This window comes from Lepus europaeus, chromosome 23 (assembly GCF_033115175.1).
Source record: "Lepus europaeus isolate LE1 chromosome 23, mLepTim1.pri, whole genome shotgun sequence".
In the NCBI taxonomy this organism is placed as follows: domain Eukaryota; kingdom Metazoa; phylum Chordata; class Mammalia; order Lagomorpha; family Leporidae; genus Lepus; species Lepus europaeus.
Window position 1 is genome coordinate 29,004,123 of NC_084849.1, and position 16,209 is coordinate 29,020,331.

General features: G+C 50.3%; 1 protein-coding gene across 3 annotated transcripts in view; it reads left to right on the plus strand.

The window, feature by feature from the left end:
* Positions 1-16,209, plus strand: part of LOC133751906 (protein HIRA) — a 99,330-nt gene that overhangs the window by 25,439 nt on the left and 57,682 nt on the right. For 2 of the 3 annotated variants that reach the window (XM_062182114.1, XM_062182115.1), the window contains 5 exons: positions 121-211; positions 1,329-1,423; positions 12,344-12,439; positions 13,459-13,619; positions 15,461-15,628. In XM_062182114.1, coding sequence (XP_062038098.1) covers positions 121-211; positions 1,329-1,423; positions 12,344-12,439; positions 13,459-13,619; positions 15,461-15,628 — 611 coding nt within the window. Of the gene's footprint in view, positions 1-120; positions 212-1,328; positions 1,424-1,643; positions 1,713-12,343; positions 12,440-13,458; positions 13,620-15,460; positions 15,629-16,209 lie in introns of those variants that run through there. The other variant, XM_062182116.1, reaches the window with a different exon arrangement.

The window sequence follows — 16,209 nt, forward strand, 5'->3', positions numbered from 1 at the left end:
ATACCTTAAATAGATTAGGCAGAGTAGATTTTATAAACCCTTTACATCTTGCCAAGCTCTGCATAAAGCAAATGGGCGTGACTATTGGATTTTCATCACCCTATTTTTTTTTCTTCCCAGCATGTGTGAACTGTGTGCGGTGGTCAAACAGTGGGATGTATTTAGCTTCTGGGGGAGATGACAAACTGATTATGGTGTGGAAGCGGGCTACGTAAGCATCATTTTCCTTTATTCACACTTTATTTTTAGAAGCTTCTTTGCTGGTCTTTACCACAGTCACCTTTCCCACCCTGCCGCTGAAGTCCCCCCAAGCTCCGACCTCAGAAATGGCAAAGCACACGTAGGTCAGGAACAGAGGAACTGGGAGTCGGGAGCGGCCCTTCGCCGGGCTGCAGGCTCAGCTGGAAAAGCAGGCCGGCCCCTGCTCGTGCTGACACGGTGGCCGCACTTGTTTGGTTCTTCCTCAGATGAGCTTTCATGTGGAACTCCAATACACAAAGTGGCTGAAAGTCATGAAGCTCTGGTGGATCAGGAATGGTGGTCCAGAGCCCACCCTCTGCCAGTTCCAGGCCAGGGTACCCGACCCCACACCATCACTCAGCCACAGTGGCCCTGTGGCCATGGCTTTGAGAGCAGAGGCACGCATCTCCTTCAGCCTACTCGCCTGCCTTGGCAGGCTCTCTTTCTGTGTTGGTGAACAGCTTTACATGAGCCGAGGGGGTTAGCAGAGGCCATGGGCCTTACACACCTGCTTATCCCGCAGTTGCGTGGTTTCTCCACCTCAAGTCTGAGGGAGGACTGTGCGAATCATTACAGGGGGATGATTTTGCTATCTGAAATAACCAACATAAATATTTAGTACACAATTTGGAAAAGTAGGAAGATATAAACAAACAAAAATCTCTGAAAATCCCTCCACCTCAAGAAAACCATGGTTAATATCTCGGTATTTTGCTGCTTGTCCCCTGACCCATCTCCCCTGCCTAGTGATAGCCTTGTTCCATGCATATTTGTCTCTTTGCATAAGTGGTAGAAGCAGTATCATGTGATCTCTGATGTCCTGTGGCCTGCTTCTTTCACTTAATGATTCATTGAGAACATGTTCCCATGCAAGATTTGTGATGGCTGTGCAGTCTTCATCAAGTGCATGGATCATAATTTACCCACTCAGCCCCTTTTGTTCACCAGCCAGCCAGTGCTTTCTAGCCATTGTCTGTTTTTGGTTTGTTCTGTCTGCCATGATAAGTTGCGCTACAGGGAGCATCTCTGTGCAGCCTCTGGAGCCCTCTCCCCGCCATGAGTGCCTGTCTGACTGCTCTCTCACACAGGTACATCGGCCCCAGCACCGTGTTTGGCTCCAGTGGTAAGCTTGCCAATGTGGAGCAGTGGCGGTGTGTCTCCATCCTCCGGAGTCACTCAGGCGGTGAGTGGGATGGCCTGTCGGGCCGGGTGGGCATCCCTGGCAGCTGCCTTGGGTTGGCAGCAGCACCTCCACGTCCCCTCTGCGACTGTCCTTAAAGCTGCCCTCTGTCTGGGCTGTCCCTCCCCTCACCATCGGTCACCCCTGCCTGTCCCTCAAGGCCTGTGCAGTCACCATCTCCACTGCTGCCCTCATGGGGTATATGTTTATATCTTTAATGTAGAACTTCCCACCTTCTGCTGTTTATCCTGCTGAACTGAATCAGTACCTTCATCAGTGGATCACTGAGTCCGTAAGCGCACTTTATTTATTCCCCAGAAACCAGCCCGCAGGTGCCCCATGCAAAGTTTCTCAACTTTACCTAGAATGTGGTTAGAGAGTGTTTAAAGTCAATGGGGTATGGAGAGAGGCACATTTTACAGAGTTGGACCCAGGAGGAGGAAGGTCAGTGGACAGTGAGAAGTGTGAGCCCATGCGCTGTGCTTGGCTAGGTCCCGAGGTGCCAGAGTGACTGCAGCATAGATTTCTCGGGAAGCCTGTGGTGTAGCTCAGGAAGAGACTGAAGGGGGTTTTTTTGGGGGGAGGATTGGGAGGCAGAAGCGAGAAAATCTTGGTGTGATTGGTAAGTTGGAAGCATTTCACTATGGCTAGCTATTTACAGACAAGGCAGGGAGTAACCAAGAGTGAGGCTAGCCAAGCAGGCAGGGCTGGGACAGGGAAGGCTCACTTTGTAGGACCACCACAAAACACCGGAGTTAAAGGAAAGGTTTATTGTCTAGTGGGGGAAACCCGACGGGCTGGAGGGAGAAGGCGAGAGAGGGCGAAAGGGAGAAGGGGGTCGAGAGAGAAGAGCAAGCTCAAGAGAGCGTGTGAATGGGAAGCGGGTCCTGTCCTAGTCTTGCAGGGGTTAGGGAAGTGGGAGCAACAAAGCCCGTTAGGGTCGGGGTGGAGCTGATGCTTGTGGTTGGGCCGTTTGGTCACCTGACTTTCTAGCAAGCCAGGCTTGGTTTAGGACCAACGTTTACTGTGCAAGATGGCGATGGGGCCACAGATAAGACAGCGCCATTTTGCTAACACACTTGACCTGTTCATGAGGAAGATATGGGGGCCATTAAAAGCTTTGAAGCGCAGGAGGGAGGTCACTCTTGTCAGCTGTGTGAGAAAGGGTTAGGGTCCCGTGGGTCAGAGGGAGGCTGCATGGGCCTGAACTAGGCCTGGGGTAGTTGGGAGACAGAGGAAGAAGAGGAGACTGGTTTACAGAGCACAGGGAGGACTGATGTAGGTTCTTGGCTGGGTGCCTGGATGGCCAGAGGTGTCCCCTACTGAGACGTAAGGACTGCAGGGTTTTGTGCAGAGAAACTCCTTCGGGGTGGGATGTGCCAGCCTTAATGGTGGGGAGGAAATGTCAGAAAACTTGAGGATTGAGTCTAGAGCAGCGTGTGGGCAGAGGATCAGGATGAGAGATTTGGGCGGCGTGAGCTCTGTCTCTTGGCAGCATTTGCTCATCAAGTACTCCGTAGACAGGCAGAAAGTGAACAGATCATGTCCTGGTGATTGCAGAGGGAGTCCCGTGGGCGAAGGATGAAATGGTAGCTGAGTGTTATTGTTTGATGACAATAAAAGGTATAATTTGCCCCTGTTTCACAGCAACTCACAGAGCAGTGTAACTGGGCTTCTGTGGCACATGGCACACATGTCTTTGAGGGTAGTCAGGTGTGAGATGGGCTGGGATGAGGACTTCCACAGGACCCCTGACTTGAGTCGGCCCAAGCCCATGACCTCAGCTTTCTTGCTGCCCACCACCATCCCGTGTGTCCATCTCCTTTACCAGGCAGGTGATGTTAGCTGCCTTCAGCTGGAGGACCTGCCAGTCCTTTTTCACTGGACCTCAGAGCAGGTCTGGGAAGAACTATTCAAGAAGAATAAGGGGAAAAATGAATCAAAAAGTGCTAGGCCCCTGAAAAGCCAAGTATGAAAAAGATACTTGGCATATTGAATTGGGGGTAGGAAGGAAAAACCCAAAGTTAAAAGTAAAAAGTCTATAAAAAACATTTAACCCAGGCAGAAAAAGAAATTATCAAAGAGTACAATATAATGCCTTTTTTTTTAAAGATGTATTTTTTTTATTTATTTGAAAGGGAGAGAAAGAGAGAGAGACAGAGAGAGAGACAGAGAGAGAGAAAGGTCTTCCATCTGCTAGTTCACTCCTCAGTGGCTGGAGTTGTGTGGATCCAAAGCCAGGAGCCTGGAGCCTGGAGCCTACTCCTGGGTGGGTGCAGGGGCCTAAGGACTTGGGCCATCTTCTGCTTTCCCAGGCTATAGCAGAGAGCTGGATCGGAAGTAGAGCAGCCAGGTCTTGAACCAGTGCTCATATGGGATGCTGGTACTTCAGGCAGCAGCTTAACCCTCTGTGCCACAGTGCCAGCCCCAATATAATGTTTATACTCTTAAGCTAAAAAGCAAAACAAGTGGCAGGTCTTTGGCGCAGCAGTTGAGAGCCACTGCTTGGGACACGATGTCCTGCATCGTGTTTTGAGTCCCAGCTCTACTTCAGATTCTACCTTCCTGCTACTGTGCATCTTGGAAGGCGTGTTTAGTGATGATTCCAGTGGCTAGGTCTCTGCCACCCACATGAGAGACCTGCACTGACTTCCCGGGTTCAACCTGGCTCAGCCCTGGCTACTGCAGTCATTTGGGAAGCAAACCGGCTGATAGAAGATATCCATTCTCTCTCTCTCTCTCACTCTCTCTCTCTCTCTTTCTTACTCTCAGCCTTTCACATAAAATGAAAAAAAAAAAAATTAAAAACCAAACAACATGCTAAAAGAAATAGATAATTTTATAGAAAATGCATATTTTTAAAATTGATAACCATATGATTAGGAAAACCTGACCTAGTGAAAAATTGAAAACTCTCTTCAGAGAGGGTTCCTGATCCTAAATTATTTGTCGATGCATGTTCAGACTTCAAAAAAAAAAAAATTATAGGATCTGGCGCTGTGGCATAGCATATAAAGCTGCAGCCTGCAGTGCCAGCATCCCATGTGGGTGCTGGTTCTAGTCCCGGCTGCTCTACTTTTGATCCAGCTCTCTGCTGTGGCCTGGAAGGGCAGTGGAGGATGGCCCAGTCCTTGGGTCCCTGCACTTGTGTGGGAGACCCAGAAGAATCTCCAGGTTCCAGGCTTCAGATTGGCCCAGCTCTGACTATTGACGCCATTTGGGGAGTGAACCAGCAGATGGACGACCTATCTGTCTCTGTCTCTGCCTCTCTGTAGCTGTGCCTTTCAAGCGAATAAGTAAGTCCTTATAAAACAAACAAATAACTAAATACAACTTTAAAAAATTAAATAGAATGCATTCTTCAAAGGAGGATAATACCCTGTTTCTAAAACCTGATAATAATAACCATAAAAGCATAAATTAATATGAGAAGAAAAATCAGAAACAATATTAGTGAATAGGATAACATTTGAGAGTGATAATTCATTATGATTAAATATGGTTTATAGTGTTAGAATTTAGTGTAGGGGCCGGTACTGTGGTGTAATGGACTAAGCCTCCATCTGTGATTCCAAAAACCCAAATGGACACTGGTTCAAGTCCTGGCTGCCCCTCTTCCGATCCAGCTGTCTGCTATGGCCTGGGGAAACAGAAGATGGCCCAAGTGGTTGGGCCCCTGCACCTACGTAGGAGACTGGGTAGAAGCTCCTGACTCCTCGCTTCAAATTGGCTCAGTTCAGGCCATTGCAGCCATCTGGGGAGTGAGCCAGCAGGTAGAAGACTTTTCTCTCTGTTTCTTCCTCTCTCTGACTGTAACTCTACCTCTCAAATAAATTAAATAGAATCTATAAAAAAAAAAAAAGCAATGTGCATGGGAACCTACTAAAATAACGTACATACTAGGAGGCTAAATAAGGAAGTCCAGAGAGTCATCTTAAGAGGTATTCTAAAATGATTATTAGATAATTCAGTATCATTTCCTAAGAGAAATACTTCTTAGAAAATGCTGTGGTCAGTGTTGTGGTGCAGCAGTTAAAAGACATCACTTGGAATGCCCATGTCCTGTATTGCAGTGCCTGGGTTCAGATCTCCACTCCACTGCTAACGCAGCTTCCTGTTCATACACACACTGGGAGGCAGGAGGTAATGACTTAAGTGCATAGGAGACCGGAATGCAGCCCTGGGCTCCTGGCTTGGGTCTGGCCCAGCCCCAGTGTTGGGGCATGCAGCTCTCTGCTGATGTTCCTTGGGCCCCTGCACCAACATGGGAGACCTAGAAGAAGTTCCTGGCTCCTGGCTTGGCCATTAGGGGAGTTAACCAGCAGTTGGAAAATTTGTCCCTCCCTTTCTCTCTCTGTAACTTTGCCTTTCAAATAAATAAAATAAACCATAACAAAGAAAGATCTTATTTAAAAAAAATTATAGAAACTATAACAGAATCTTGTTCCTTTTCAAAACCAATGGCAAACATTACTGTTCACAATTAAGCCTGGTACCCATTTATTTACTTATTTTTAAATAATTATTTATGTATTTAAAAGTTAGAGCATGGCCGGCGCCGCGGCTCACTAGGCTAATCCTCTGCCTGCAGTGCCAGCACACCGGGTTCTAGTCCCGGTCAGGGTGCCGGATTCTGTCCCGGTTGCCCCTCTTCTAGTCCAGCTCTCTGCTGTGGCCTGGGAGTGCAGTGTAGGATGGCCCAAGTGCTTGGGCCCTGCACCCGCATGGGAGACCAGGAGAAGCACCTGGCTCCTGGCTTCGGATCAGCGTGATGTGCCAGCCGCAGTGTGCCGGCCACAGTGACCATTGGAGGGTGAACCAATGGCAAAGGAAGACCTTTCTCTCTGTCTCTCTCTCTCTCTCTCACTATCCACTCTGCCTGTCAAAAATAAAAAAAAATAAAAGTTAGAGCAAGTGGGAGATTCCATCTACTCATTCACTCCCCAGATCACCACAATGGCCAGATCTGGGCCAGACCAGAGCCAGGAACTTCATCCAGGTCTCTCATGCTAGCAGGGCCTAAAAACTTGGGCCATCTTCAGCTGCTTTTCCCAGACCATTAGCAGGGAGTTGGATCGTAAGTGGGCGGCCAGGACACAAACCAGCATTCATATGGGATGTCAGTGCCACAGTGCTAGCCCCAGGTTCCCATTTATTTCAAGAAAAGACAAGGATAGATGCTGTCACTTGTTTTTGTGCCTCTGGAATTTCTGCAGTACAACTCAACAGAAATCAGAATTAACATCTGCCAGAAAATAAGACAAAGACTGAAATGAGGGTAGCATTATTTCATATCAAGCAAAACCAAAGAAATGAAGGTCTCATAACAAAAGAAAGCACTGAAAGTCACTTTCAACACCGACAAAATTAGTCCAAATTGGCCTCAGGTAAAATTAATTTTTAATTATCTTTCACTAGTGATAGTTAGGATATTGCATGATAAAAAATAGAACTCTCACACAATAGGGTCAAAATTGAGAGCTCCAGGAATTATCTTACCAAGAAGTATATGAAATCTCTAAGAAACCCCAAACAGGTATAAAATGACCACTTCATAAATGGAAAGACTAAATAAAATACATCTTTTCCCCCAAAATTAATGTTTCTTCACGCATGTGACATATTTTGATTGAGAACCTGGTACATTCCAGGCACCATTCTTAAATGCAGAGCAACAGAGAGAGAGAGATCTTCCATCCGCTGGTTCACTCCCCAATTGCTGCACCAGCCAGGGCTGGGCCAGACTGAAGCCAGGAGCCAGGAGCTTCTTCTAGTCAGATGTGCGTGTGGGGCCCAGTACTCGGGCCATCCTCCACTGCTCTCCCAGGCACATTGGCAGGGAGCTGGGTTGGAAGTGGAGCAGCCGGGACTCGAACAGCAGTGGTGACCTAACCTTTTATGCCACAATGCCAGCCTCCCAGACGCTGTTCTTCCCTCAAGGAGTTTCCATTCTTGTACAAGGGACGAGGCAGTAAGAATAGTCATGGAGGAAACTAGGGAGAAAGTCATGGAACTAGAACGTGAGTGCTGGGGAGCTCAACAGGAAAGGGGTGCCATGTTAACCAGGGGTTTTGAAGCAGACCTCCCTGAGAAGGTGACGCTGGAGGGGCAACCCAGTGGAGGGAGGGGGACAGCCATGTGGCCATTCAGGAGGAGGGGACAGTTAGGGCAAGGTCCTGTTGAGGGAGCCACCTGGGTGGTAGAGGGAGTGGCGGGAGAGCCTGCAGGGCCATTGTGCAGGCTCCTCTTGAGAGAGAGGAGGCTCCATGTGCTTGTGAGCAGGGCGATTGAGACCTGTCCTGGCTGTGTGTAGTCTGTCACGGGGACTGCTGTGATAGCAAAAGTGACTGACGGTGTGGCTTAGCACAGGTGTTGTAACCTGCAAATGGTGAGAAGTGCTCAGAGGCAGATTGCCTGGGAGATTGGACCCAGGGTATGAGATAAGCAGAGGAATCCAGTTCTTCACTGACTGTAGGGTTGAATGATGGGTAGGATGCAGTTCGTGCAAGCTGAGATGGGGGCCCATGTTTCGGAGTTTGGTCATAGGCACGCTTTGTCTGCTGGTGTGATGCCTGTGCCGTGTAGGCGCTGGGAAATGGGAGTCTTGAGTCCAGGGCAGAGTTTCAGGTGGGAGCAGAGTCTACAGATGGAGACTTGGAGCAAGGAAACTGGCTAGAGAACCTGAGCGGGAGAGGCGGTTAAGGCGCTGGAGGGAGCCCTTGAAGGAGAGGGAAGGGGGTCACGTGGGCCTGAGGGGCAGCAGCGTGGACGCCACAGTGGCCCTGTCAAGTTTAGTTCGTGTTGGTGGTGGGTCAAAGCCTGGGTGGGGGGGTGTGAGCTGAGCGGAAGCAGGCTGGGCTTTGTCTGGCACCTGTGAAGACGCAGGAGGCAAGTGGGCATGGTGATGGGATCTCGGCTGCAGAGGGACAGGTGAGCACTGGGGCGGGCAGCCCACATGGAAGTGCTGCGCCTAAGCGGACCTTGGCTCCTGGCGGTGGTACAGAACTGCTGGGCGCGAGGGTAGCCTGGAAGCTCAGAGCTGTCTGGAGTGTGGGAGGGCTGGGAGGAGGCTTGCAGGGCTGTGTCTTGGAAGGAGATAAATATGGTAGTAACCACGGTGATTGGAGGAGTTTGAGGAACCAAGAGCCTCTGAAGTCAGTGAAGGATGAGAACAACAGTGACCAGAAGTGTAAGTCTTGGAGGGAAGTGCGGGTCTCAGTATGTCAGATCCACAGGGAGATGGAAAGGGAGTGGTATATGCAGTCTGAAGAGAGACACCGCAGACCTGGAGCATAGGGGAGATCATGTCCCCTGTGGACTTCCTGGAAAAGCAGCAGTGACTTCAGAGAGCGGCAGCAGGAGACGTTGGGTTGCAGATGGGGACACGCAGTTTCAGCGACAGACCCGCACACTCCGTGGGGCTGCAGTGTACCTAAGAGTTGGGCGTGTTGTTTAGGAGGTGTCAGCAGGAAAAACAGCAAGAGAGTTCTTTCCCACCCATGACATCCTGCCCACTAAGCAGCTCGTGAGGGAGGAGAGATCAGGTTAGCCTACTAAATATAGCACACGCAGAAATACATCCCAGGTATTACAGGAGTAAACATTCCAAATAATTAAACCAGGAGAACATAGAATTGACTGTTTATCGGACTTCTAGCAGGGGGAATATTCAGTTGACAAGCAGTAGAAATCACAAAGGAGAATAAAGAATAGCATTTCCTACAGAAAACTCTTACAGTGCAGAAAGGTACAATGTGCAGCTCACGTCTGCCTTGTGAATAGTCCTGGGGAATTGCTAAGAAAATCACGGCTGTTTCCCGTGTTCCCCTCTGATCATATATTCCCCATCCTAGGACTTGGGTACTGTGGTGAAACTGTGATGGTCACATGTCTGCCCTTCCAGGACTCTGGCTTCTGGAGAAAGTTCCTATTGGTTTTGTAGGCATCTCGTTTCTGTTTCTTAGGCCCACTGCACAGGAGGACCTCCCAGAACACAGTCACAGTATGTGAGCAGGTAGTCCAGAAAGAACTCTAGAGAATAGACAGACAGACATAAGAACACTTCACTGTTCACATTAAAATCTTCCAATACTGGGGCCAGTGATATGGTGTAGTGGGTAAAGCCACCTCCTTTAGTGCCAGTATCCCACATGGGCACCTGGTCAAGTCCTGGCTGCTCCATTTCCAACCCAGCTCCCTACTAATGCACCTAGGAAAGCAGTGGAATATGGCCCAATTGCTTGGGCCCGTGTACCCATGTGGGAGACCTGGAAGAAGCTCCTGGCTTCGGATCAGTGCAGCTCCAGCTGTTGTGGCCATTTGGGGAGTGAACCAGCAAATAGAAGATCTCTCCGTCTCTGCCTCTCTGTAACTTTCCTTTCAAATAAATGAATAAATGTTTAAAGGTTTTTTTGTCAGTATTAGACTTAAGGGACAGGCCTTTAGCTTAAGATGCCTGTGTCCCACCTCAGACTACCTGGGTTTGATACTCAGCTTCAGCTTCGTGCTCATGCAGACCCTAGGAGGCTGCAGTGGTGGCTCAAATAATTGGGTTCTTGCAGCCCCGTGGGAGACATGGATGGAGTTCCCAGCTCCTGCCTGTTGCAGACATTTGGGGAGTGAGCCAGTGGATGGAAGTGCTCACTGTCTCTCTCCTTCAAGTCAATAGATTTTTTTTGAAAAATATTTATTTATTTAAAAGAGTTATAGACAGAGGGAGACACAGATTGAGAGAGCGAAAGATCTTCTATCTGCTGGTTCACTCCCCAGATGACCACAATGACTGGGCTGGGCCAGGCCGAAGGCAGGAGCCAGGAGCTTCTTAAAGGTCTCTCATGCGGGTAGCAGGGGCCCAAGTACTTGGGCCATCTTCTGCTGCTTTTCCCAGGCTGTTAGCAGACAGCTGGATTGGAAGTGGAGCAGCCAGGACACGAACTGACACCCATATGGGATGCTGGCGTTGCAGGCAGCTGCTTTATCTACTACACCACAGCACCAAGTAAAAAGATTTTTAAAGTTTGATTAAGGGGCCAACATTGTGGTACAAGCTGTTTAAGCTTCCTCCTGCAATGCTGACATCTCATATGGATGCTCGCTGGAGTCCTGGCTGTCCCACTTGTGATCCCGCTCCCTGCTAGTGTGCCTGGGAAGGCAGCAGAGGACGGACGGAGTGCTCCAGCCCCTGCACCCGCGTGGGAGACCCGGATGGAGCTCCTGGCTCCTGGCTTCATGTGGCTGCCATTTAGGGAGTGAAGCAGCACAGATGAAAGATTTTTTCCCTCTCTCTCTTCCCCCCCTTTCTCCCTCTCCCTCTCTGTCTGTAACTCTGCCTTTCAAATAAATACATCTTTAAAAATAAAGAGTTTGATTAAAATATGCTTAATAAATTAGAAGGAAAAACATTATAATCCTCATTGCTGGTAAGAGTTTTGGAGTGCATGCTCAGCTTATAGAAATGTAAAGGCATAAAAACAATTGTTTTTTCCCCATAATTTCTATATTTTTAACTGACACATAAAAGTCATACATATTTATGGGGTACCCTGTGGTGTCTGGACACGTGTATACATCATGTAATGTCCATGTCTGTTGCCATAGAGGTCTTTGAATAGTAGTGATGATTTTGAGGATCCAGACCCTTGAGAATGTTAAGATGCTCTGGCCAGGTCCCCGCTTTGGGATATGAGTCTCAGAGAAAACATCTAGAGTGTAGAGTGACATACACATGTGGTTTATTGGCATGGAAAGCTGGAACCCAGTTAATGCTCCGTGTTCAGATGGGTCTGCTTGTGGTAGTCAGCTTACGGCAGTGAATGCTCTCAGCAGCCTCGAGTACAGAGCACAGCAAGAGAAGCCAGGAAGAAGACGCAGTGCAGCGTGCCAGTGCCTGCACGGTGTGAAACCAAGTGCAGTGCAGCGCACAGAAATCTGTCTTACTGCCGCTGAAGAGCAAAGGGAAAACATGGAAAATAGCACAATGGAAATTTTGAATATTTTCCTTACATCTCATTTTAAAAATTTTACGGCAGGGAAGAATTAGATAGTTCCTAACTTGCTGCTACGTTTGTTTCTTCAATTCCCCAGTCATTCTTCCATGTACCCTAGCTCTGCTCCAGGCACCGAAGCTAGAAAGCTAAGCAAGACCATGCCCTTCACCCCAGGATGGCAGGACAGGCATGGTCATCGCTGGTATCGTGGCAGACCTCTCCCGATGCCTCGGTGTGTGCCTGTCACCGAGCTGTGGCAGGTGCTCGCCTCAGAGCCTCACAGTAGCCCCATGAGGACAGGATGTGTTTGGTAATCTGCACTTCGCAGGTGAGAGAACCACATCACAGAGAAGTGAGCATGATGAATCCTGTTGGGGCTCTGTAGGGCAGGGGTGCTCCTGGCAGGGGCTTAGGGGCAGATCTGGTTCACGAGCAGGAGGGCCTGAAGGTGAAGTCGTTCAGCTGGGCCGACTGGGTGCTGAGCTTCTGCTCAGCGCCTTCCCTGCTGTGTCTGTGTGGTGGGTTCCCTGGGGAAGGCCCGGTCACAACTGCAAAGCGAGTTACTGGGGTTGAGGAGCGTGCCAGAGGCCCGGACCCAGGAAAACTCAAACCACAGTTACATTCGTACATGGGTATGATGCCACGTGGCGCCCAAGCTCTGAACTGTGTCATCAGTCACTTTGTTTATAAAAGGAATGGGGCACTGGGATCCATAAGATGCTTTAAGTTCTGTGACCAATGAACGAGCCTTAGTGAGGAAGTTTTTCAGGTTGGCTTTAAAAACAAACCAAACCCTAGTACAGGCGGTCCCGGGTCAGGTGTCCTCAGGAGAGACCCCGAGACGCTGGGCCAGCTAGCAGACCAGGGTGCTGCCGAGTGCTCACCCCGCCAGAGCCTGTGCCAGGCGGAAGAGCTCACCACAGGCCCTCTCTTCTAGATGTCATGGATGTCGCGTGGTCACCCCATGACGCCTGGCTGGCCTCCTGCAGCGTGGATAACACCGTCGTCATCTGGAATGCGGTGAAGTTCCCAGGTGTGGGGTCTTCTCCGACTGGCCGTGTCTGAAGCGCTGGGGGTTGCGGCGGGATTCTGTCTCCTTAGTCTTGGTGGCTGCATGTACTTCACAGTGGCCAGGGATATGGGTGTCTCATGAGTAACCCGGGTCTTTTTTCCCTTTATCAGTTCTATTTGTTTAAGGTTTCAAAAAGCAGCTTTATGCTAAATAAAAAGAGTAACTGAGTGGTAGGATCGTGCCTCAGATCCTGAGGGTAGCACATGGTTGGACTGGCCTTGGGGACCAGGTGCCCCTCCCACCGTTGCTGTCTCTGTGAAGCCCTTGAACAGGTGCAGGTGAACACAAAGTCAGTTTCGCAAAACATGAGTTTTCTTTGTCCTGTGAAATCTGACCTAGCACTGCAGTGTGTAGCCAGTAAAATACTTCTGAGGTCGCCATTCTATGTCTAGAGTGCGTTTTCCTCATGGACTACAGTGCATCCCCCACAGACGTGGAGCCAAGTCACTTTAACTCCATGAAAGTTGTCAGCATGTGTGGGAACACTTGGTCTGGCCACAAAGAGCAGTTTCAGAGACCAGGGTAGCATTTAAATTATACGTCTTCAAGGGGTCTGTACCCACAAATTCTAGGAGACTCACTTAGCCCGGTTCTGGCCCCCTGAGCTGTATGGTCTGCTGCTTGTAAGGGAGCTGCTAAGAAGTGCTGACGTCACAGCCCAGGAGGGCAGACACAGGCAGGGCCACCAGCTGCAGGTCCAGCAAGAGGGCAGAATAAATGGTTCTAGCCGAGCCTGTGCCTCTGTTGCCTCCCCCTTTGGAGGCGCCTGAGGCCTTCACCTGCCAGCGTTTACTGTGTCTGGAGGGAAGTCACAGTGCCTGTCTCCAGGGTGTGGTCCTGTCTTAAGGTGGCTATTGCCTGGGCAGAGGTCAGATTAGGGGGCTCCCCTGCTTGTGCCCAGGTGTAGGGGCTGGTCGGTATATTGAGTCATTGGTTTCCCCTAGGTCAGGCTTTCTACGTTTCTCATGTTTTCTTCACAGAAATCCTAGCTACCCTGAGAGGTCATTCTGGCTTGGTGAAAGGGTTGACTTGGGACCCTGTGGGGAAGTACATCGCCTCCCAAGCCGACGACCGCAGCCTGAAGGTGTGGAGGACGCTGGACTGGCAGTTGGAGACCAGTATCACCAAACCTTTTGACGAGGTAATGGGATGGACTGAAGGGTTTGGCCCAGCGGCTGCCTCTGGCCCCTTCCTGGGCTCTGCAGATGTTTGGTCTTAGTTGGGTTCCCGCCACTCCCCTCTTGCTAAGTTCTCAGCCTAGCCCAGTGCTGGCTATTGTGGGCGTTCGGGAGTGAACCAGTGAATGAACGCTGTGTGTCTCCTCTCTTCTCTAATGATTTTTTTTAAAAATCATTTCAGTTCTAAAGAGCCATTTAATATCCAACTTTGAAGTGAAAAAGATTTATAGATTTTTCAAGCTGAGGGAACCTTAGACATGTCCCTGCATTATATGTCACTAGCTCACTGCCACGACGCGAATGAAATGCTTTCTTACTGTGTGGCATTTTCACTGAGGGAAGGGGAGAGGGACTGTCTTGTACAGATACTGGTCGTACATGGAGCCAGCACACCACTTTCCTCCAGTGGAGATGGTGGTAGGGTTTGCAAAATGTCTGGAGATGGGACTGCAGTGGCTTCCGCAGCATTTTAGTGGCTTGTCCTTTATTTGAGTTTGATTTCAAGGTTGTTGTTAGTCATTAGACACTTATGAAGTGCCTGCTGTATGTGAGGCAGCAGCAGATACAGGGACATAAAAGTGGATTGAAATGGAGTCACTGCCGATAATATATAAAGCCCAGTGGGAAAGAGACCGTCACACCCATTGTAGATATGGTGATGGTGTTGTTCAGAGGCGCAGACATGGCTCAGGAAGGGTAGCTGTGTCTGGTCAGCCTTCTCAGAGCAAGGGACATGTGAGTGAAGAGTTGAGGACGAATGGGCTTTTTCCTGCTGGTCAGGGCTTGCTGCAGGAAGACAGTCAGAATCATGGGTTCAGTTCTACCCTAAGCTATATCAGCTCCCGACTGGATCTGGGAGCACGGATTTTCATCTTGCTTAGTCCTGCCCTCCTTAGCTACACCTCCCTGCTTCAGGTGACCTGGACCTCACTCATGCCTTCTGGAGTTCTCAGGGCTCCACGCAGCAGGCAGCTGCCAGCGTCTCTTGAAGACCTGCAGGATTTGGCAGCACTCCACAGAGTGTGCTGGGTGACCCATCCCACTCGATCGGTGGCCTGGGCTGGAAGTTGAGGCAGGTGCTGTCACTGCACTCAGACCCAGCTTTGTCCTGTCCCATTCCGGTCTAGGTGTCAAGATCTTAACCTCTAAATCTTCAAGGCTGCCCTGGAACCACGGTGGGGCTTGCATTAGACCAACATCCTCTCACTCGCAGGAGGAACAATGCCTCTGCTCCCGGTCTGGGTAGGGGAACCTGCCTTTGTGCGCGGCCTTTTGCAGCTGTGTAGGACTTCACAAGCCTCCTCTCCTCTGTGGGTGTCCTCCCCACACTTGAATGTGGAGTCGGGCTCCCTCACGCTCGCTGGCTGCACCGCAGACACAGGCTCCGGCCAGGCTCCTGAGCGTTAGCCAGGCTCGGTCTCTGCTCAGCATTTCCGGAGGCTGCTCTGCAGATGGCACCTGCTGAGGTGCTGTGCAGAAGCTGCAGGTCAGTGTCCAGACTGGGCCCGCCCAGTGTTGACAGGTCAGAGATGGCCGTGCTGTGACCCCCACAGGACCTAGCCTTTCCTGCCGTCCTTGTTCGGCTCCCATGGAGGGCGGAGGCTGCTGCAGTTCCCACACTCCTCTCACAGAGGACCTTTGCGTCAGACCATCTGGAGAGACCGGAGTGATGGCTGTCAGTGTAGCCTGCAGCACACTGTCTCACCGTCATAACATGTGTAAACCAGAGTCTCATTCTCTGAGGCCAGAGACTTAGCCCCAGCACTGGCCTTGTGCTCCATTCAAGTACAGGTGTTTCTTTCAGTGTGGCGGGACGACCCATGTGTTGCGGCTCAGCTGGTCACCTGATGGGCACTACCTGGTGTCTGCCCACGCCATGAACAACTCTGGCCCCACCGCCCAGATCATTGAACGGGAGGGCTGGAAGACGAACATGGACTTTGTTGGGCACCGGAAAGCTGTGACCGTTGTGGTGAGTGTGCGTGGCCTCGGGTCTCCCAGCTGTGGGCACTAACCCTAGTGGCCCATCACAGTGGCCCACCTGTGTTCTAAGACCCTGGAGAGTCCCACATCCTCCCAGGGAGCCTCCCCAAGACCGGGCCTCGTGGTGGACTGAGGTGATGGATTCTGGGTTTCAGCACTTGCTGATTCTTGCTTCTTTTTAAGTACTTAGGTTAAACATCAAATAAGTGGTTTTAGTCAGGTGCTGTGGTTCACACCTGTGGTTCCAGCAACTTGGGAGGCTGAGACGGGAGGATATCGTTAGCCTGCGAGTTCTGGGCCTTAGTGTGCGCTGCTGGTCAAGGCACACACTCAGTTAAAGCGTCAGTATGGTGACCCCTCTGAGCAGGGACCACCCAGCGCCTACAAAGGGAACATGGAGCTGCTGAGACCTCCCATGCAGATCAGCAGTGGGATCTCACCTGTAAGTGACGCCTCCCTCCAGCCTGGACAGCAGAGCAAGAGCTTGGCTCTCAAAGACATTTTTAAAAATGTTTTAAATTGAAAATTCTTTTTGTGAAACAGAATCCATGCATCTTTTAGCAAAGCAGC